Below are 22,127 nucleotides of genomic sequence, written 5' to 3' on the forward strand. Positions count from 1 at the left end.
CTGCTGGAGCGTCTTCTCGCAGTGCAGGCAGGCGGTGGACACCTGGGACAGCAGGATGGTCATGTCCTCCTGCTGCTGCCTCAGCCACATCAGCCTCTCTCGCACGTGGGCGTCCACCACGCTCAGCGCCATCTCCTCCTGACGGCACAGCGTCTCGTGGAGGTCGGCGAAGTAGGCGCGCACGCAGGAGCGAGCACTCTCTGCTGTGCCGGGAACCTAGGCGGGAAAGACGGGGTCAGTAAGAAAAGCAGGCTTCACTGCACATCTTAATATTAGTTCAAATGTGTTTAACCGTTCTTCTTTTTTGAAGAATAGGCTAACCTAGCAAATATGACACCTATTACGTTGTTGTATGTAATATATGACATCTATTACATTGTTGTATGTGATGTATGACATCTATTACATTGTTGTATGTGATATATGACACCTGTTACGTTGTTGTATGTGATATATGACATCTGTTACATTGTTGTGTGATATATGACATCTATTACATTGTTGTATGTGATATATGACAAATATTACGTTATTGTATGTGATATATTACATCCATTACATTGTTGTGATATATGACATCTATTACGTTGTTGTATGTGATATTTGACATCTATTACATTGTTGTATGTGATATATGACATATATTACGTTGTTGTATGTGATATGACATCTATTACGTTGTTGTATGTGATATATGACATATATTACGTTGTTGTATGTGATATATGACATCTATTATATTGTTGTATGTGATACATGACATCTATTACATTGTTGTATGTGATATATGACATCTGTTACATTGTTGTATGTGATACATGACATCTATTACATTGTTGTATGTGATATATGACATCTATTACATTGTTGTATGTGATATATGACAAATATTACGTTATTGTATGTGATATATTACATCCATTACATTGTTGTGATATATGACATCTATTACGTTGTTGTATGTGATATTTGACATCTATTACATTGTTGTATGTGATATGACATCTATTACATTGTTGTATGTGATATATGACATATATTACGTTGTTGTATGTGATATATGACTTTTATTACATTGTTGTATGTGATATATGACATAAATTACATTGTTGTATGTGATGTATGACATATATTACATTGTTGTATGTGATATATGACATCTATTACATTGTTGTATGTGATATATGACATCTATTACATTGTTGTATGTGATATATGACTTTTATTACATTGTTGTATGTGATATATGACATAAATTACATTGTTGTATGTGATGTATGACATATATTACATTGTTGTATGTGATATATGACATCTACTACGTTGTTGTATGTGATACATGACATCTATTACATTGTTGTATGTGATACATGACATCTATTACATTGTTGTATGTGATATATGACATCTATTACATTGTTGTATGTGATATATGACTTTTATTACATTGTTGTATGTGATATATGACATAAATTACATTGTTGTATGTGATATATGACATCTATTACATTATTGTATGTGATATATGACATCTATTACATTGTTGTATGTGATATATGACATATTACATTGTTGTATGTGATATATGACATCTATTACGTTGTTGTATGTGATATATGACACATATTACATTGTTGTATGTGATATATGACACCTATTACGTTGTTGTATGTGATAAATGACATCTGTTACATTGTTGTATGTGATATATGACATCTATTACATTGTTGTATGTGATATATGACATCTATTACGTTGTTGTATGTGATATATGACATCTATTACATTGTTGTATGTGATATATGACATCTATTACACTGTTGTATGTGAAATGACATCTATTACGTTGTTGTATGTGATATATGACATCTATTACATTGTTGTATGTGATATATGACATCTATTACATTGTTGTATGTGATATATGACTTTTATTACATTGTTGTATGTGATATATGACATAAATTACATTGTTGTATGTGATGTATGACATATATTACATTGTTGTATGTGATATATGACTTTTATTACATTGTTGTATGTGATATATGACATATATTACATTGTTGTATGTGATATATGACATCTATTACATTGTTGTATGTGATATATGACATCTATTACGTTGTTGTATGTGATATATGACATCTATTACATTGTTGTATGTGATATATGACACATATTACATTGTTGTATGTGATATATGACATCTATTACGTTGTTGTATGTGATATATGACATCTATTACATTGTTGTATGTGATATATGACATCTATTACATTGTTGTATGTGATATATGACATCTATGACATTGTTGTATGTGATATATGACATCTATTACATTGTTGTATATGATATATGACATCTATTACATTGTTGTATGTGATATATGACATCTATTACGTTGTTGTATGTGATATATGACATCTATTACGTTGTTGTATGTGATATATGACATCTATTACATTGTTGTATGTGATATATGACATCTATTACATTGTTGTATGTGATATATGACATCTATTACATTGTTGTATGTGATATATGACATCTATTACATTGTTGTATGTGATATATGACATCTATTACATTGTTGTATGTGATATATGACATCTATTACATTGTTATATGTGATATATGACATCTATTACATTGTTGTATGTGATATATGACATCTATTACATTGTTGTATGTGATATATGACATCTATTACATTGTTGTATGTGATATATGACATCTATTACATTGTTGTATGTGATATATGACATCTATTACATTGTTGTATGTGATATATGACATCTATTACATTGTTGTATGTGATATATGACATCTATTACATTGTTGTATGTGATATATGACATATATGACATTGTTGTATGTAATATATGACATCTATTACATTGTTGTATGTGATATATGATATCATTACATTGTTGTGTGTGATATATGACATCTATTACATTGTTGTATGTGATATATGACATCTATTACATTGTTGTATGTGATATATGACATATATTACATTGTTGTATGTGATACATGACATCTATTACATTGTTGTATGCGATATATGACATCTATTACATTGTTGTATGTGATATATGACATCTATTACATTGTTGTATGTGATATATGACATCTATTACATTGTTGTATGTGATATATGACATCTATTACATTGTTGTATGTGATATATGACATCTATTACGTTGTTGTATGTGATATTTGACATCTATTACATTGTTGTATGTGATATATGACATCTATTACATTGTTGTATGTGATACATGACATCTATTACATTGTTGTATGTGATATATGACATCCATTACATTGTTGTATGTGATATATGACATATATTACATTGTTGTATGTGATATATGACATCTATTACATTGTTGTATGTGATATATGACTTCTATTACATTGTTGTATGTGATATATGACATCTATTACATTGTTGTATGTGATATATGACACATATTACGTTGTTGTATGTGATGTATGACATATATTACATTGTTGTATGTGATGTATGACATCTATTACATTGTTGTATGCGATATATGACATCTATTTCATTGTTGTATGTGATATATCTATTACATTGTTGTATGTGATATATGACATCTATTACGTTGTTGTATGTGATATTTGACATCTATTACATTGTTGTATGTGATACATGACATCTATTACATTGTTGTATGTGATATATGACATCTATTACATTGTTGTATGTGATGTATGACATATTACATTGTTGTATGACATCTATTACATTGTTGTATGTGATATATGACATCTATTACATTGTTGTATGTGATATATGACATGTATTACATTGTTGTATGTGATATGACATCTATTACATTGTTGTATGTGATATGACATCTATTACATTGTTGTATGCGATATATGACATCCATTACATTGTTGTATGTGATATATGACATCTATTACGTTGTTGTATGTGATACATGACATCTATTACATTGTTGTATGTGATATATGACATCTATTACATTGTTGTATGTGATATATGACATCTATTATGTTGTTGTATGTGATATATGACATATATTACATTGTTGTATGTGATACATGACATCTATTACATTGTTGTATGCGATATATGACATCATATTACATTGTTGTATGTGATACATGACATCTATTACATTGTTGTATGCGATATATGACATCCATTGCATTGTTGTATGCGATATATGACATCCATTACATTGTTGTATGCGATATATGACATCCATTACATTGTTGTATGTGATATATGACATCTATTACGTTGTTGTATGTGATACATGACTATTACATTGTTGTATGTGATATATGACATCTGTTACATTGTTGTGTGATATGACATCTATTACATTGTTGTATGTGATGTATTACATCCATTACATTGTTGTATGTGATATATTACATCCATTACATTGTTGTGATATATGACATCTATTACATTGTTGTTTGTGATATCTGACATCTATTACATTGTTGTATGTGATATATGACACTTATTACATTGTTGTATGTGATGTATGACATCTATTACATTGTTGTATGTGATATATGACATCCATTACATTGTTGTATGTGATATATGACATCTATTACATTGTTGTATGTGATATATGACTTCTATTACATTGTTGTATGTGATACATGACACATATTACATTGTTGTATGTGATATATGACACATATTACGTTGTTGTATGTGATAGATGACACGTATTACATTGGACAAGTGCACTCTACAGTGTAAAATGTGATAAGTGCACAATAGCACAGTGAAAAGTGTCTCCCTCTAGTGGGCACGTTGGTAACTACATCCTCACGTGTTCAGTGTGTGCCATGCCCACGCCGTCTTCTATTATCTGCTCGCCGCCTTCTATTTGCTGCACGATGCCCAGCAGCTTCCTGGAGTACTCGGACACTTCCTCCGTGAAGGTGCGGATGCAGTGCGCCATGTCCAAGATGGACGCCCGGATCTGATTGGCCTCCGTCTCCAGGACGGCGTGCTGCGAGAAGAAGAAGAACGGGTGAGACGCCTGCAGAGGGCGATGACATCATGTATGGTGACGATGATGACCTTGTGGCCCTGGTGCTTGCCGTACTCCTTGCACACGCAGCACATGAGCGGCCCCGGCTGGCACGCCTCCTCCAGGCACACGAACTCGATGGCGTGGACCTGGTGCTGCGGGCACAGCGTCTTCTCGTGCGGCTTGTCGGCCAGCGGCACGCGGCGGTGCTTGGCCAGCGTGCGCGTGGAGTGGGTGAGCTGCGAGCACTCGGCACACAGGTGGGTGGCGCACACCGTGCAGTACATGGTGGCCGTGTGGCCCTCGTCCTCGTCGCAGCGGATCACGCACTGCGGCGAGAAGGGGGGGGGGGGGGAGGGGGTTGGCGCCGGCTTGTCGGACAGGAAGTGAGGCTTTTCTCACCTCTCCCATTCCTGTCAGGGCGTCCTCCGCCACGCCCGACTGGTTGCTGGCGCCGTTCTGCAGCCGCTCCAGAAGTTCCAGCAGGGCAAAGTTCTTCTTTAGACCCCAGACTCCAGAGTCCCCTGGACACACAGACTAGGTGAGTCCCCCTTTTAGTCATGTCATCTTTGGACTACGAGCACCAGCAGGCTTCACTACGCGTCTTAAAGTGAAGCTCGGCCAACTATCTGTCAGTCAGGGAGCTGAAAGTTCGAGCGTAATTTTTTTTTTTTTAAATAAATGCAGGCTTCGCTACATGTCTTAAAGTAAAGTTTACTCCTCTACAGACGTGGGAGCTGAAAGTTCGACCGTAAATTTTTTTTTTTTAAAACAGGCTTCGCTACGCGTCTTAAAGTAAAGTAAAGTCCAGCCAACCATCTGTCAGTCAGGGAGCTGAAAGTTTGAGCCAAAAAATAAATAAATAAACGCAGGCTTCGCTATATGTCTTAAAGTAAATTTTAGTCATCTACAGACGTGGGAGCTGAAAGTTTGGATCGAAAAAAAAAAAAAAAAAAAGCAGGCTTCGCTACGTGTCTTAAAGTAAAGTTCAGCCAACTATCTGTCAGTCAGGGAGCTGAAAGTTCGAGCGTAATTTTTTTTATAAATGCAGGCTTCGCTACATGTCTTAAAGTAAAGTTTACTCCTCTACAGACGTGGGAGCTGAAAGTTCGACCGTAAAAAAAAAAAAAAAAAAAAAAAAAAAAAAAAAAAACAGGCTTCGCTATGCGTCTTAAAGTAAAGTCCAGCCAACCATCTGTCAGTCAGGGAGCTGAAAGTTTGAGCCAAAAAATAAATAAATAAACGCAGGCTTCGCTATATGTCTTAAAGTAAATTTTAGTCATCTACAGACGTGGGAGCTGAAAGTTTGGATCGCAAAAAAAAAAAAAAAAAAAGCAGGCTTCGCTACGTGTCTTAAAGTAAAGTTCAGCCAACCATCTGTCAGTCAGCTAGAGACGTGGGAGCTAAAAGTCTGATTGTAAGAAAAACTAAAAAGCAGGCTTCACTACGTGTCTTAAAGTAAAGTTCAGCCAACTATCTGTCAGTCAGGGAGCTGAAAGTTCAAACGTAATTTTTTTTTATAAATGCAGGCTTTGCTACATGTCTTAAAGTAAAGTTTACTCCTCTACAGACGTGGGAGCTGAAAGTTCGACCGTAAAAAACAAACAAAAGGCAGGCTTCGCTACACATCTTAAAATAAAGTTCAGCCAACCATCTGTCAGTCAGGGAGCTGAAAGTTTGAGCCAAAAAATAAATAAATAAATGCAGGCTTCGCTACATGTCTTAAAGTAAATTTTAGTCATTTTCAGACGTGGGAGCTGAAAGTTCGACCGCAAAATAAAAGAGGCAGGCTTCGCTACGCGTCTTAAAGTAAAGTTCAGCCAACCATCTGTCAGTCAGCTAGAGACGTGGGAGCTAAAAGTCTGATTGTAAGAAAAACTAAAAAGCAGGCTTCGCTACGTGTCTTAAAGTAAAGTTCAGCCAACTATCTGTCAGTCAGGGAGCTGAAAGTTTGAGCCAAAAAATAAATAAATAAACGCAGGCTTCGCTATATGTCTTAAAGTAAAGTTTAGTCATTTTCAGACGTGGGAGCTGAAAGTTCGGCCGCAAAATAAAAGAGGCAGGCTTCGCTACGCGTCTTAAAGTAAAGTTCAGCCAACCATCTGTCAGTCAGCTAGAGACGTGGGAGCTAAAAGTCTGATTGTAAGAAAAACTAAAAAGCAGGCTTCGCTACGTGTCTTAAAGTAAAGTTCAGCCAACTATCTGTCAGTCAGGGAGCTGAAAGTTCGAGCGTAATTTTTTTTTTTTTTTTTTTAAATAAATGCAGGCTTCGCTACATGTCTTAAAGTAAAGTTTACTCCTCTACAGACGTGGGAGCTGAAAGTTCGACCGTAAAAAAACAAAAACAAAAAAAAACAGGCTTCGCTACGCGTCTTAAAGTAAAGTCCAGCCAACCATCTGTCAGTCAGGGAGCTGAAAGTTTGAGCCAAAAAATAAATAAATAAACGCAGGCTTCGCTATATGTCTTAAAGTAAATTTTAGTCATTTTCAGACGTGGGAGCTGAAAGTTCGACCGCAAAATAAAAGAGGCAGGCTTCGCTACGCGTCTTAAAGTAAAGTTCAGCCAACTATCTGTCAGTCAGGGAGCTGAAAGTCCGAGCGTAATTTTTTTTTATAAATGCAGGCTTCGCTACATGTCTTAAAGTAAAGTTTACTCCTCTACAGACGTGGGAGCTGAAAGTTCGACCGTAAAAAAACAAAAAACAAAAAAAAAAAAAAAAACAGGCTTCGCTACGCGTCTTAAAGTAAAGTCCAGCCAACCATCTGTCAGTCAGGGAGCTGAAAGTTTGAGCCAAAAAATAAATAAATAAACGCAGGCTTCGCTATATGTCTTAAAGTAAATTTTAGTCATCTACAGACGTGGGAGCTGAAAGTTTGGATCGCAAAAAAAAAAAAAAGGGGCAGGCTTCGCTACGCGTCTTAAAGTAAAGTTCAGCCAACCATCTGTCAGTCAGCTAGAGACGTGGGAGCTAAAAGTCTGATTGTAAGAAAAACTAAAAAGCAGGCTTCGCTACGTGTCTTGAAGTAAAGTTCAGCCAACTATCTGTCAGTCAGGGAGCTGAAAGTTCAAACGTAATTTTTTTTATAAATGCAGGCTTCGCTACATGTCTTAAAGTAAAGTTTACTCCTCTACAGACGTGGGAGCTGAAAGTTCGACCGTAAAAAACAAACAAAAGGCAGGCTTCGCTACACATCTTAAAATAAAGTTCAGCCAACCATCTGTCAGTCAGGGAGCTGAAAGTTTGAGCCAAAAAATAAATAAATAAATGCAGGCTTCGCTACATGTCTTAAAGTAAATTTTAGTCATCTACAGACGTGGGAGCTGAAAGTTCGGCCGCAAAATAAAAGAGGCAGGCTTCGCTACGCGTCTTAAAGTAAAGTTCAGCCAACCATCTGTCAGTCAGCTAGAGACGTGGGAGCTAAAAGTCTGATTGTAAGAAAAACTAAAAAGCAGGCTTCGCTACGTGTCTTAAAGTAAAGTTCAGCCAACTATCTGTCAGTCAGGGAGCTGAAAGTTCGAGCGTAAAAAAATTAATAAATGCAGGCTTCGCTACATGTCTTAAAGTAAAGTTTACTCCTCTACAGACGTGGGAGCTGAAAGTTCGACCGTAAAAAAACACACCAAAAAAACAGGCTTCGCTACGCGTCTTAAAGTAAAGTCCAGCCAACCATCTGTCAGTCAGGGAGCTGAAAGTTTGAGCCAAAAAATAAATAAATAAACGCAGGCTTCGCTATATGTCTTAAAGTAAATTTTAGTCATCTACAGACGTGGGAGCTGAAAGTTCGACCGCAAAATAAAAGAGGCAGGCTTCGCTACGCGTCTTAAAGTAAAGTTCAGCCAACCATCTGTCAGTCAGCTAGAGACGTGGGAGCTAAAAGTCGGATTGTAAGAAAAACTAAAAAGCAGGCTTCGCTACGTGTCTTAAAGTAAAGTTCAGCCAACTATCTGTCAGTCAGGGAGCTGAAAGTTCGAGCATAAAAAAATTAATAAATGCAGGCTTCGCTACATGTCTTAAAGTAAAGTTTACTCTTCTACAGACGTGGGAGCTGAAAGTTCGACCGTAAAAAAACCCAAAATGCAGGCTTCGCTACGCGTCTTAAAGTAAAGTCCAGCCAACCATCTGTCAGTCAGGGAGCTGAAAGTTTGAGCCAAAAAATAAATAAATAAATGCAGGCTTCGCTACATGTCCTAAAGTAAATTTTAGTCATCTACAGACGTGGGAGCTGAAAGTTCGACCGCAAAATAAAAGAGGCAGGCTTCGCTACGCGTCTTAAAGTAAAGTTCAGCCAACCATCTGTCAGTCAGCTAGAGACGTGGGAGCTAAAAGTCTGATTGTAAGAAAAACTAAAAAGCAGGCTTCGCTACGTGTCTTAAAGTAAAGTTCAGCCAACTATCTGTCAGTCAGGGAGCTGAAAGTTCAAACGTAATTTTTTTTTATAAATGCAGGCTTCGCTACATGTCTTAAAGTAAAGTTTACTCCTCTACAGACGTGGGAGCTGAAAGTTCGACCGTAAAAAACAAACAAAAGGCAGGCTTCGCTACACATCTTAAAATAAAGTTCAGCCAACCATCTGTCAGTCAGGGAGCTGAAAGTTTGAGCCAAAAAATAAATAAATAAATGCAGGCTTCGCTACATGTCTTAAAGTAAATTTTAGTCATTTTCAGACGTGGGAGCTGAAAGTTCGACCGCAAAATAAAAGAGGCAGGCTTCGCTACGTGTCTTAAAGTAAAGTTCAGCCAACTATCTGTCAGTCAGGGAGCTGAAAGTTCGAGCGTAATTTTTTTTATAAATGCAGGCTTCGCTACATGTCTTAAAGTAAAGTTTACTCCTCTACAGACGTGGGAGCTGAAAGTTCGACCGTAAAAAAAAACAAAAGGCAGGCTTCGCTACGCGTCTTAAAGTAAAGTTCAGCCAACCATCTGTCAGTCAGGGAGCTGAAAGTTTGAGCCAAAAAATAAATAAATAAATGCAGGCTTCGCTACATGTCTTAAAGTAAATTTTAGTCATTTTCAGACGTGGGAGCTGAAAGTTCGACCGCAAAATAAAAGAGGCAGGCTTCGCTACGCGTCTTAAAGTAAAGTTCAGCCAACCATCTGTCAGTCAGCTAGAGACGTGGGAGCTAAAAGTCTGATTGTAAGAAAAACTAAAAAGCAGGCTTCGCTACGTGTCTTAAAGTAAAGTTCAGCTGAAAGTTCGAGCGTAATTTCTTTTTATAAATGCAGGCTTCGCTACATGTCTTAAAGTAAAGTTTACTCCTCTACAGACGTGGGAGCTGAAAGTTCGACCGTAAAAAACAAAACAAAACAAAAAAAACAGGCTTCGCTACGCGTCTTAAAGTAAAGTCCAGCCAACCATCTGTCAGTCAGGGATCTGAAAGTTTGAGCCAAAAAATAAATAAATAAACGCAGGCTTCGCTATATGTCTTAAAGTAAATTTTAGTCATCTACAGACGTGGGAGCTGAAAGTTTGGATCGCAAAAAAAAAAAAAAAAAAGCAGGCTTCGCTACGTGTCTTAAAATAAAGTTCAGCCAACTATCTGTCAGTCAGGGAGCTGAAAGTTCGAGCGTAAACAAATTAATAAATGCAGGCTTCGCTACATGTCTTAAAGTAAAGTTTACTCCTCTACAGACGTGGGAGCTGAAAGTTCGACCGTAAAAAAAAAAAAAAAAAAAAAAAAAAAAAAAAACAGGCTTCGCTATGCGTCTTAAAGTAAAGTCCAGCCAACCATCTGTCAGTCAGGGAGCTGAAAGTTTGAGCCAAAAAATAAATAAATAAACGCAGGCTTCGCTATATGTCTTAAAGTAAATTTTGGTCATCTACAGACGTGGGAGCTGAAAGTTTGGATCGCAAAAAAAAAAAAAAGGGGCAGGCTTCGCTACGCGTCTTAAAGTAAAGTTCAGCCAACCATCTGTCAGTCAGCTAGAGACGTGGGAGCTAAAAGTCTGATTGTAAGAAAAACTAAAAAGCAGGCTTCGCTACGTGTCTTAAAGTAAAGTTCAGCCAACTATCTGTCAGTCAGGGAGCTGAAAGTTCAAACGTAATTTTTTTTATAAATGCAGGCTTCGCTACATGTCTTAAAGTAAAGTTTACTCCTCTACAGACGTGGGAGCTGAAAGTTCGACCGTAAAAAACAAACAAAAGGCAGGCTTCGCTACACATCTTAAAATAAAGTTCAGCCAACCATCTGTCAGTCAGGGAGCTGAAAGTTTGAGCCAAAAAATAAATAAATAAATGCAGGCTTCGCTACATGTCTTAAAGTAAATTTTAGTCATCTACAGACGTGGGAGCTGAAAGTTCGGCCGCAAAATAAAAGAGGCAGGCTTCGCTACGCGTCTTAAAGTAAAGTTCAGCCAACCATCTGTCAGTCAGCTAGAGACGTGGGAGCTAAAAGTCTGATTGTAAGAAAAACTAAAAAGCAGGCTTCGCTACGTGTCTTAAAGTAAAGTTCAGCCAACTATCTGTCAGTCAGGGAGCTGAAAGTTCGAGCGTAAAAAAATTAATAAATGCAGGCTTCGCTACATGTCTTAAAGTAAAGTTTACTCCTCTACAGACGTGGGAGCTGAAAGTTCGACCGTAAAAAAACACACCAAAAAAACAGGCTTCGCTACGCGTCTTAAAGTAAAGTCCAGCCAACCATCTGTCAGTCAGGGAGCTGAAAGTTTGAGCCAAAAAATAAATAAATAAACGCAGGCTTCGCTATATGTCTTAAAGTAAATTTTAGTCATCTACAGACGTGGGAGCTGAAAGTTTGGATCGCAAAAAAAAAAAAAGGGGCAGGCTTCGCTACGCGTCTTAAAGTAAAGTTCAGCCAACCATCTGTCAGTCAGCTAGAGACGTGGGAGCTAAAAGTCTGATTGTAAGAAAAACTAAAAAGCAGGCTTCGCTACGTGTCTTAAAGTAAAGTTCAGCCAACTATCTGTCAGTCAAGGAGCTGAAAGTTCAAGCGTAATTTTTTTTTTTTTATAAATGCAGGCTTCGCTACATGTCTTAAAGTAAAGTTTACTCCTCTACAGACGTGGGAGCTGAAAGTTCGACCGTAAAAAACAAAACAAAAGGCAGGCTTCGCTACACATCTTAAAATAAAGTTCAGCCAACCATCTGTCAGTCAGGGAGCTGAAAGTTTGAGCCAAAAAATAAATAAATAAATGCAGGCTTCGCTACATGTCTTAAAGTAAATTTTAGTCATTTTCAGACGTGGGAGCTGAAAGTTCGACCACAAAATAAAAGAGGCAGGCTTCGCTACGCGTCTTAAAGTAAAGTTCAGCCAACCATCTGTCAGTCAGCTAGAGACGTGGGAGCTAAAAGTCTGATTGTAAGAAAAACTAAAAAGCAGGCTTTGCTACGTGTCTTAAAGTAAAGTTCAGCCAACTATCTGTCAGTCAGGGAGCTGAAAGATCGAGCATAAAAAAATTAATAAATGCAGGCTTCGCTACATGTCTTAAAGTAAAGTTTACTCCTCTACAGACGTGGGAGCTGAAAGTTCGACCGTAAAAAAACCCAAAATGCAGGCTTCGCTACGCGTCTTAAAGTAAAGTCCAGCCAACCATCTGTCAGTCAGGGAGCTGAAAGTTTGAGCTAAAAAATAAATAAATAAATGCAGGCTTCGCTATATGTCTTAAAGTAAATTTTAGTCATCTACAGACGTGGGAGCTGAAAGTTTGGATCGCAAAAAAAAAAGGGGCAGGCTTCGCTACGCGTCTTAAAGTAAAGTTCAGCCAACCATCTGTCAGTCAGCTAGAGACGTGGGAGCTAAAAGTCTGATTGTAAGAAAAACTAAAAAGCAGGCTTCGCTACGTGTCTTAAAGTAAAGTTCAGCCAACTATCTGTCAGTCAGGGAGCTGAAAGTTCGAGCGTAAAAAAATTAATAAATGCAGGCTTCGCTACATGTCTTAAAGTAAAGTTTACTCCTCTACAGACGTGGGAGCTGAAAGTTCGACCGAAAAAAACAAACAAAAGGCAGGCTTCGCTACACATCTTAAAATAAAGTTCAGCCAACCATCTGTCAGTCAGGGAGCTGAAAGTTTGAGCCAAAAAATAAATAAATAAATGCAGGCTTTGCTACATGTCTTAAAGTAAATTTTAGTCATTTTCAGACGTGGGAGCTGAAAGTTCGACCGCAAAATAAAAGAGGCAGGCTTCGCTACGCGTCTTAAAGTAAAGTTCAGCCAACCATCTGTCAGTCAGCTAGAGACGTGGGAGCTAAAAGTCTGATTGTAAGAAAAACTAAAAAGCAGGCTTTGCTACGTGTCTTAAAGTAAAGTTCAGCCAACTATCTGTCAGTCAGGGAGCTGAAAGTTCGAGCATAAAAAAATTAATAAAAGCAGGCTTCGCTACATGTCTTAAAGTAAAGTTTACTCCTCTACAGACGTGGGAGCTGAAAGTTCGACCGTAAAAAAAACCAAAATGCAGGCTTCGCTACGTGTCTTAAAGTAAAGTTCAGCCAACTATCTGTCAGTCAGGGAGCTGAAAGTTCGAGCGTAAAAAAAATTAATAAATGCAGGCTTCGCTACATGTCTTAAAGTAAAGTTTACTCCTCTACAGACGTGGGAGCTGAAAGTTCGACCGTAAAAAACAAAACAAAAGGCAGGCTTCGCTACGCGTCTTAAAGTAAAGTTCCGCCAACCATCTGTCAGTCAGGGAGCTGAAAGTTTGAGCCAAAAAATAAATAAATAAATGCAGGCTTCGCTATATGTCTTAAAGTAAATTTTAGTCATCTACAGACGTGGGAGCTGAAAGTTCGACCGCAAAATAAAAGAGGCAGGCTTCGCTACGCGTCTTAAAGTAAAGTTCAGCCAACCATCTGTCAGTCAGCTAGAGACGTGGGAGCTAAAAGTCTGATTGTAAGAAAAACTAAAAAGCAGGCTTCGCTACGTGTCTTAAAGTAAAGTTCAGCCAACTATCTGTCAGTCAAGGAGCTGAAAGTTCGAGCGTAAAAAAATTAATAAATGCAGGCTTCGCTACATGTCTTAAAGTAAAGTTTACTCCTCTACAGACGTGGGAGCTGAAAGTTCGACCGTAAAAAAACACAAAAGGCAGGCTTTGCTACGCGTCTTAAAGTAAAGTTCAGCCAACCATCTGTCAGTCAGGGAGCTGAAAGTTTGAGCCAAAAAATAAATAAATAAATGCAGGCTTCGCTACATGTCTTAAAGTAAAGTTTACTCCTCTACAGACGTGGGAGCTGAAAGTTCGACCGTAAAAAAACACAAAAGGCAGGCTTCGCTACGCGTCATAAAGTAAAGTTCAGCCAACCATCCGTCAGTCAGCTAGAGACGTGGGAGCTAAAAGTCTGATTGTAAGAAAAACTAAAAAGCAGGCTTCGCTACGTGTCTTAAAGTAAAGTTCAGCCAACTATCTGTCAGTCAGGGAGCTGAAAGTTCAAGCGTATTTTTTTTTTATAAATGCAGGCTTCGCTACATGTCTTAAAGTAAAGTTTACTCCTCTACAGACGTGGAAGCTGAAAGTTCGACCGCAAAAAAAAAAAAAAAAAAAAACAGGCTTTGCTACGAGTCTTAAAGTAAAGTCCAGCCAACCATCTGTCAGTCAGGGAGCTGAAAGTTCGAGCATAAAAAAATTAATAAATGCAGGCTTCGCTACATGTCTTAAAGTAAAGTTCAGCCAACTATCTGTCAGTCAGGGAGCTGAAAGTTCGAGCATAAAAAAATTAATAAATGCAGGCTTCGCTACATGTCTTAAAGTAAAGTTTACTCCTCAACAGAAGTGGGAGCTGAAAGTTCGACTGTAAAAAAAACAAAAGGCAGGCTTCTCTACGCATCTTAAAGTAAAGTTCAGCCAACCATCTGTCAGTCAGGGAGCTGAAAGTTTGAGCCAAAAAATAAATAAATAAATGCAGGCTTCGCTACATGTCTTAAAGTAAATTTTAGTCATCTACAGACGTGGGAGCTGAAAGTTCGACCGCAAAATAAAAGAGGCAGGCTTCGCTACGCGTCTTAAAGTAAAGTTCAGCCAACCATCTGTCAGTCAGCTAGAGACGTGGGAGCTAAAAGTCTGATTGTAAGAAAAACTAAAAAGCAGGCTTCGCTACGTGTCTTAAAGTAAAGTTCAGCCAACTATCTGTCAGTCAGGGAGCTGAAAGTTTGAGCGTAAAAAAATAGATAAATGCAGGCTTCGCTACATGTCTTAAAGTCAAGTTTAGTCATCTACAGATGTGGGAGCTGAGAGTTTGATCCTTAAAAAAAAAGAAAGGCTTCACTACACTTTAAGAAAGAAGGCTTCGCTACACGTCTTGAATCAAAGCTCGGCACACTGTCAGCTACAGGCGAGGGAGCTAAAAGTCTGATTGCAAGAAAAACTAAAAGGCAGGCTTTGCTACACGTCTTAAAGTAAAGTTCAGCCAACTATCTGTCAGTCAGGGAGCTAAAAGTTTGAGCCAAAAAATAAATAAATAAATGCAGGCTTTGCTACATGTCTTAAAGTCAAGTTTAGTCATCTACAGACGTGGGAGCTGAAAGTTCAACCATAAAAAAAAACAAAGAGGCAGGCTTCGCTAAGCATCTTAAAGTAAAGTTCAGCCAACCATCTGTCAGTCAGGGAGCTGAAAGTTTAAGGCAAAAAATAAATAAATGCAGGCTTCGCTACACGTCTTAAAGTAAAGTTTAGTCCTCTACAGACGTGGGAGCTAAAAGTCTGATGGTAAAAAAAAAAAAAAAAAGAGGCAGGCTTTGCTACGCGTCTTAAAGTAAAGTTCAGTCAACTATCTGTCAGTCAGGGAGCTGAAAGTTTGAGCGTAAAAAAATAATAATTCAGGCTTCGCTACGCGTCTTAAAGTAAAGTTTAGCCAGCTATTTGCCAGTAAGGGAGCTGAAAGTTTGAGCGTAAAAAAATAAATAAATAAATGCAGGCTTCGCTGCATGTCTTAAAAGTAAAGTTTGGTCATCTACAGACGTGGGAGCTAGAAGTTCAGCCGTAAAAAAAAAAGGAAAAAAAAGGCAGGCTTAGCTACGCGTCTTAAAGTAGAGTTCAGTCAACTATCTGTCAGTCAGCTTTGCTACATTTCTTAAAGAAAGAAGGCTTCGCTACACGTCTTGAATCAAAGCTCGGAAAACTGTCAGCTACAGGCGAGAGAGCTGAAAATTTGACAAAAAAAGAAAGGAAAAAAACAGGCTTCGCTACGTGTATTAAAGTAAAGTTCAGCCAACTATCTGTCAACTACCGACGTGAAAACTGAAAGTTTGATCGAAAAAACAAAACAAAAGGCTTCACTACACTTCTTAAAGTAAAGCTTGGATAAGTATCCATCAGTCAGCTACAGGCTTCACTAGACTTCTTAAAGAAAGAAGGCTTCGCTACACGTCTTGAAGTAAAGCTCAGCAAACTGTCAGTCAGTTACAGATGTGGGAGATGCTTCGCTACGCGTCTTAAAGTAAAGATCAGCCAACTATCTGTTAGTTAATATTATTATTGTATTCACGTTGGTATTTACGCTTGCTAAAGATTAAAGCGCAATTTTCCAGCTAGCGATTAGCACACTTGTTGGCAGCTAACAATTAGCATGCAAGTTTAAAATAAAAACATGAATAATTCAATTGTTGTATTCATGTTAGCATTTGAACTAGCTAGGGATTAATGTTCTAGTAGCCAGCCAACGATTAGCACGATAGTTTAAAATAAAAACATTATATTATTGTGTTCATGTTGGCATTCAAACTAGCTGGCGATTACCGCTCTAGTAGCCAGCCAACGATTAGCACGATAGTTTAAAATAAAAACATGAATTATATTATTGTGTTCATGTTGGCATTTAAGCTGGCTAGCGATTACCGCTCTAGCAGCCCGCGAGTAATTTTCGCTCCATTTTCCAGCTAACGATTAGCACGGTAGTTTCAAATAAAAACGTTAATTATATTATTGTGTTCCTGTTGGCATTCAAGCTAGCTAGCGATTACCGCTCTAGTAGCCCGCGAGCAAATTTAGCTCCATTTGCCAGCTAACGATTAGCACGGTAGTTTAAAATAAAAACGTTAATCATATTATTGTGTTCATGTTGGCATTCAAGCTAGCAAGCGATTAACGCTCTAGTAGCCTGCAATCAAATCTCGCTCTATTTGCCAGCTAACGATTAGCACGGTAGTTTAAAATAAAAACGTTAATTCTATTATTGTGTTCGTGTTGGCATTTAAGCTAGCTTGCGATTACCGCTCTAGTAGCCTGCGAGCAAATTTTGCTCCATTTGCCAGCTAACGATTAGCACGGTAGTTTAAAATAAAAACGTTAATTCTATTATTGTGTTCATGTTGGCATTTAAGCTAGCTAGCGATTACCGCTCTAGTAGCCCGCAAGCAAATTTTGCTCCATTTGCCAGCTAACGATTAGCACGGTAGTTTAAAATAAAAACGTTAATCATATTATTGTGTTCATGTTGGCATTCAAGCTAGCTAGCGATTACCGCTCTAGTAGCCTGCAATCAAATCTCGCTCTATTTGCCAGCTAACGATTAGCACGGTAGTTTAAAATAAAAACGTTAATTATATTATTGTGTTCATGTTGGCATTCAAGCTAGCTAGCGATTACCGCTCTAGTAGCCCGCGAGCAAATTTAGCTCCATTTGCCAGCTAACGATTAGCACGGTAGTTTAAAATAAAAACGTTAATTCTATTATTGTGTTCATGTTGGCATTTAAGCTAGCTAGCGATTACCGCTCTAGTAGCCCGCGAGCAAATTTTGCTCCATTTGCCAGCTAACGATTAGCACGGTAGTTTAAAATAAAAACGTTAATCATATTATTGTGTTCATGTTGGCATTCAAGCTAGCTAGCGATTACCGCTCTAGTAGCCCGCGAGCAAATTTAGCTCCATTTGCCAGCTAACGATTAGCACGGTAGTTTAAAATAAAAACGTTAATCATATTATTGTGTTCATGTTGGCATTCAAGCTAGCTAGCGATTACCGCTCTAGTAGCCTCCGATCTAATCTCGCTCCATTTGCCAGCTAACGATTAGCACGGTAGTTTAAAATAAAAACGTTAATTATATTATTGTGTTCCTGTTGGCATTCAAGCTAGCTAGCGATTACCGCTCTAGTAGCCCGCGAGCAAATTTAGCTCCATTTGCCAGCTAACGATTAGCACGGTAGTTTAAAATAAAAACGTTAATCATATTATTGTGTTCATGTTGGCATTCAAGCTGGCTAGCGATTACCGCTCTAGTAGCCCGTGAGTAATTTTCGCTCCATTTTCCAGCTAACGATTAGCACGGTAGTTTAAAATAAAAACATTAATTCTATTATTGTGTTCATGTTGGCATTCAAGCTAGCTAGCGATTACCGCTCTAGTAGCCCGCGAGCAAATTTAGCTCCATTTGCCAGCTAACGATTAGCACGGTAGTTTAAAATAAAAACGTTACTCATATTATTGTGTTCATGTTGGCATTCAAGCTAGCTAGCGATTACCGCTCTAGTAGCCTGCGATCAAATCTCGCTCTATTTGCCAGCTAACGATTAGCACGGTAGTTTAAAATAAAAACGTTAATTCTATTATTGTGTTCATGTTGGCATTTAAGCCAGCTAGCGATTACCGCTCTAGTAGCCCGCGAGCAAATTTTGCTCCATTTGCCAGCTAACGATTAGCACGGTAGTTTAAAATAAAAACATTAATTCTATTATTGTGTTCATGTTGGCATTTAAGCTAGCTAGCGATTACCGCTCTAGTAGCCTGCAATCAAATCTCGCTCTATTTGCCAGCTAACGATTAGCACGGTAGTTTAAAATAAAAACGTTAATTCTATTATTGTGTTCATGTTGGCATTTAAGCTAGCTAGCGATTACCGCTCTAGTAGCCTGCGAGCAAATTTTGCTCCATTTGCCAGCTAACGATTAGCACGGTAGTTTAAAATAAAAACGTTAATTCTATTATTGTGTTCATGTTGGCATTTAAGCTAGCTAGCGATTACCGCTCTAGTAGCCCGTGGGAAAATTTTGCTCCATTTGCCAGCTAACGATTAGCACGGTAGTTTAAAATAAAAACATTAATTCTATTATTGTGTTCATGTTGGCATTCAAGCTAGCTAGCGGTTACCGCTCTAGTAGCCTGCGATCAAATCTCGCTCTATTTGCCAGCTAACGATTAGCACGGTAGTTTAAAATAAAAACGTTAATTCTATTATTGTGTTCATGTTGGCATTTAAGCTAGCTAGCGATTACCGCTCTAGTAGCCTGCAATCAAATCTCGCTCTATTTGCCAGCTAACGATTAGCACGGTAGTTTAAAATAAAAACGTTAATTCTATTATTGTGTTCATGTTGGCATTTAAGCTAGCTAGCGATTACCGCTCTAGTAGCCCGCGAGCAAATTTTGCTCTATTTGCCAGCTAACGATTAGCACGGTAGTTTAAAATAAAAACGTTAATTCTATTATTGTGTTCATGTTGGCATTTAAGCTAGCTAGCGATTACCGCTCTAGTAGCCTGCAATCAAATCTCGCTCTATTTGCCAGCTAACGATTAGCACGGTAGTTTAAAATAAAAACGTTAATTCTATTATTGTGTTCATGTTGGCATTTAAGCTAGCTAGCGATTACCGCTCTAGTAGCCCGCGAGCAAATTTTGCTCCATTTGCCAGCTAACGAGTAGCACGGTAGTTTAAAATAAAAACGTTAATTCTATTATTGTGTTCATGTTGGCATTTAAGCTAGCTAGCGATTACCGCTCTAGTAGCCCGCGAGCAAATTTAGCTCCATTTGCCAGCTAATGATTAGCACGGTAGTTTAAAATAAAAACTTTAATCATATTATTGTGTTCATGTTGGCATTCAAGCTGGCTAGCGATTACCGCTCTAGTGGCTTGCGATCAAATCTCGCTCTATTTGCCAGCTAACGATTAGCACGGTAGTTTAAAATAAAAACGTTAATTCTATTATTGTGTTCATGTTGGCATTTAAGCTAGCTAGCGATTACCGATCTAGTAGCCTGCGATCAAATCTCGCTCCATTTGCCAGCTAACGATTAGCACGTTAGATTTTGGGCATCGTGATTCTTCTCGAAGGAAAGCGGTTGGGGGAAAATTCTACCTTTTTTTAACATCGCAACGTGGCTTTATTTTGAAGGCGAGGCGCTCACCCAGCTCGGTGACCTGCCGGTCGAAGGGGCAGCGGACCGCCCGGCCGTGGAGTGGCAGGCGGGTGAGGCAGTCGTGGCACACGGTGTGCCCGCACAGCAGGAGCCGGGGCACCTTGTCCCCCTGCAGGGAGAAGACGTCCTCGCACACGCCGCACTCCAGCACCTGTAAGCGCATGCGCAACTTTAATTACTAATAATTCCATCCTTGTCAGCGTCTTTGGCGCCAACTAGCGGCGGAGAAGAATGTAGCATCGTTAGCATGTAGCATGTGCAGCTCTACAAACAAACAGGTGTTGTCAACAAAGCAGGTGTTTGGACACGTAGTAGTCAAATGTTATTTTAAAGGAGGCTAGCTGTCCATTTTAGACATTTTAACGAAGCACGAAGGCAAATCTGCTCACTGCGTCTATGGCAAAAAAAAAAAAAAAAACGCACCCAAACACCGCCATTTTTTTTTGTTTCTTTTCAAGTTTGAATAAACAAGCCGACCTTAACGGCGCCTCCGCTCGCCGCCCTGCCGTGTCGGCCGCACGGCTCCATGGTGGTCATGGTGGCGCCCTGCTTGTTTATTCCTGCAGCAGAGGCGGCCATTGTGCGACAGCTGCGCGCGTTCCACTGCGCATGCGCGGGAGGAGCATCCCTGCACTTCCGGTTTGGCCTTATTTTGTTTAGTTTTTTTTAGCTACGCGGTAATAATAAAGTTTATTTGAACCGAGACACACACAAATATTAGGACGCTTTTTAAGAAATAAACGGTTAGCGTTCTAACGTACGACTTTCTTTATGACTGTTTTATCCGTTTGGTGAGGCAGAAAAGTAGACGCAGCATTGGCTGCTGTGACGCGAGAAATTGGGCCGCCATCTTGAAGTGGTGGCGCGGAGCCGGCGAGCAGCTTAAATTGACAGTTGACAGGTACAGCAGTGCTGTCTGTCCCTCTTGATTGACTTTTCAAAGGCATTTGATACTGTTGATCATGTAATTTTAATCAAACGTCTTTCAGCTATTGGTTTTTCTCAGCAAGCAGTTGGATGGTTTGCAAATTACCTCACAAGTAGAACTCAGGCTGTTCAGATAGAAGGTTCCTCCTCGGACGTACTGCAAGTGAAAAAGGGTGTCCCTCAAGGTTCTGTGTTGGGCCCCTTATTATTCACTATTTACATAAATAATCTTGGACAGAATATTCCGAACTCAACTTTCCATTTCTATGCTGATGATACTGTCATATACTGCACAGCACCCACTCTTGCTGAGGCTTTTAAATATCTACAACATGCATTATTTGACAGAGTACAAGAACAACTTTGCTATCTTCAACTGGTTTTAAATGCAGAGAAAACAAAGTGTATACTCTTTACCACATCAAAAACTGTAAGATCATCACTGTGTGAGAACATTTTAACAAGAAATGGGCAACAAATTATGTTAGTATCTGCTTTTAAATATTTAGGATTTTTAATTGATGACCACTTGAGTTTTAAGGAGCACATTCAGTATGTTGTAAAAAAACTGAAACTTTTACTGGGATTTTATTATAGAAACAAGTTTTGCTTTTCTTTTACTGTGAAAGAGAAATTGGTGGAAACAACCTTTTTACCTGTTATTGACTATGGAGATGTGTTGTACATGAATGCTACTGCTGATTGTCTGCACAAGCTGGATAGTGTGTACCACGGGGCACTGAGATTCATTACCAACTGCGCTCCCCTTACTCACCATTGTGTGTTATACTCAATGGTTAACTGGACATCTTTATGTGCTGGACGCCTCAATCATTGGTATGTTTTCATCTACAAAACCATTCTGGGTATCACTCCATCTTATCTGTCTTGTCTTTTAACAAAGAAACAAGGAAGTCACAATCTTCGTTCAATGAATGTTCTGCAATTTGTCGTCCCCAAAGTAAGAACTGAACTGGGCAAGAAAGCATTTAGGTTTTCAGCACCGAAGGCTTGGAATAACCTACAATCGAACATTAAACTTCAAACCCTAGTTACGT

General features: G+C 38.5%; 1 protein-coding gene across 1 annotated transcript in view; it reads right to left on the reverse strand.

The window, feature by feature from the left end:
• The window catches only part of trim23 (tripartite motif containing 23), a 37,057-nt gene extending 16,336 nt beyond the window's left edge, over positions 1–20,721 (reverse strand). The window contains exons 1-6 of the mRNA XM_061966343.1: positions 20,620–20,721; positions 20,131–20,293; positions 5,466–5,587; positions 5,114–5,392; positions 4,860–5,042; positions 1–216 (exon numbers count right to left, since the gene is read on the reverse strand). Of these exons, the coding sequence (XP_061822327.1) occupies positions 1–216; positions 4,860–5,042; positions 5,114–5,392; positions 5,466–5,587; positions 20,131–20,293; positions 20,620–20,721 (1,065 nt within the window). The remainder of the gene's footprint in view (positions 217–4,859; positions 5,043–5,113; positions 5,393–5,465; positions 5,588–20,130; positions 20,294–20,619) is intronic.
• Positions 20,722–22,127: the final 1,406 nt, after the last annotated feature.

Source organism: Nerophis lumbriciformis, linkage group LG11, assembly GCF_033978685.3.
Source record: "Nerophis lumbriciformis linkage group LG11, RoL_Nlum_v2.1, whole genome shotgun sequence".
Classification (NCBI taxonomy): domain Eukaryota; kingdom Metazoa; phylum Chordata; class Actinopteri; order Syngnathiformes; family Syngnathidae; genus Nerophis; species Nerophis lumbriciformis.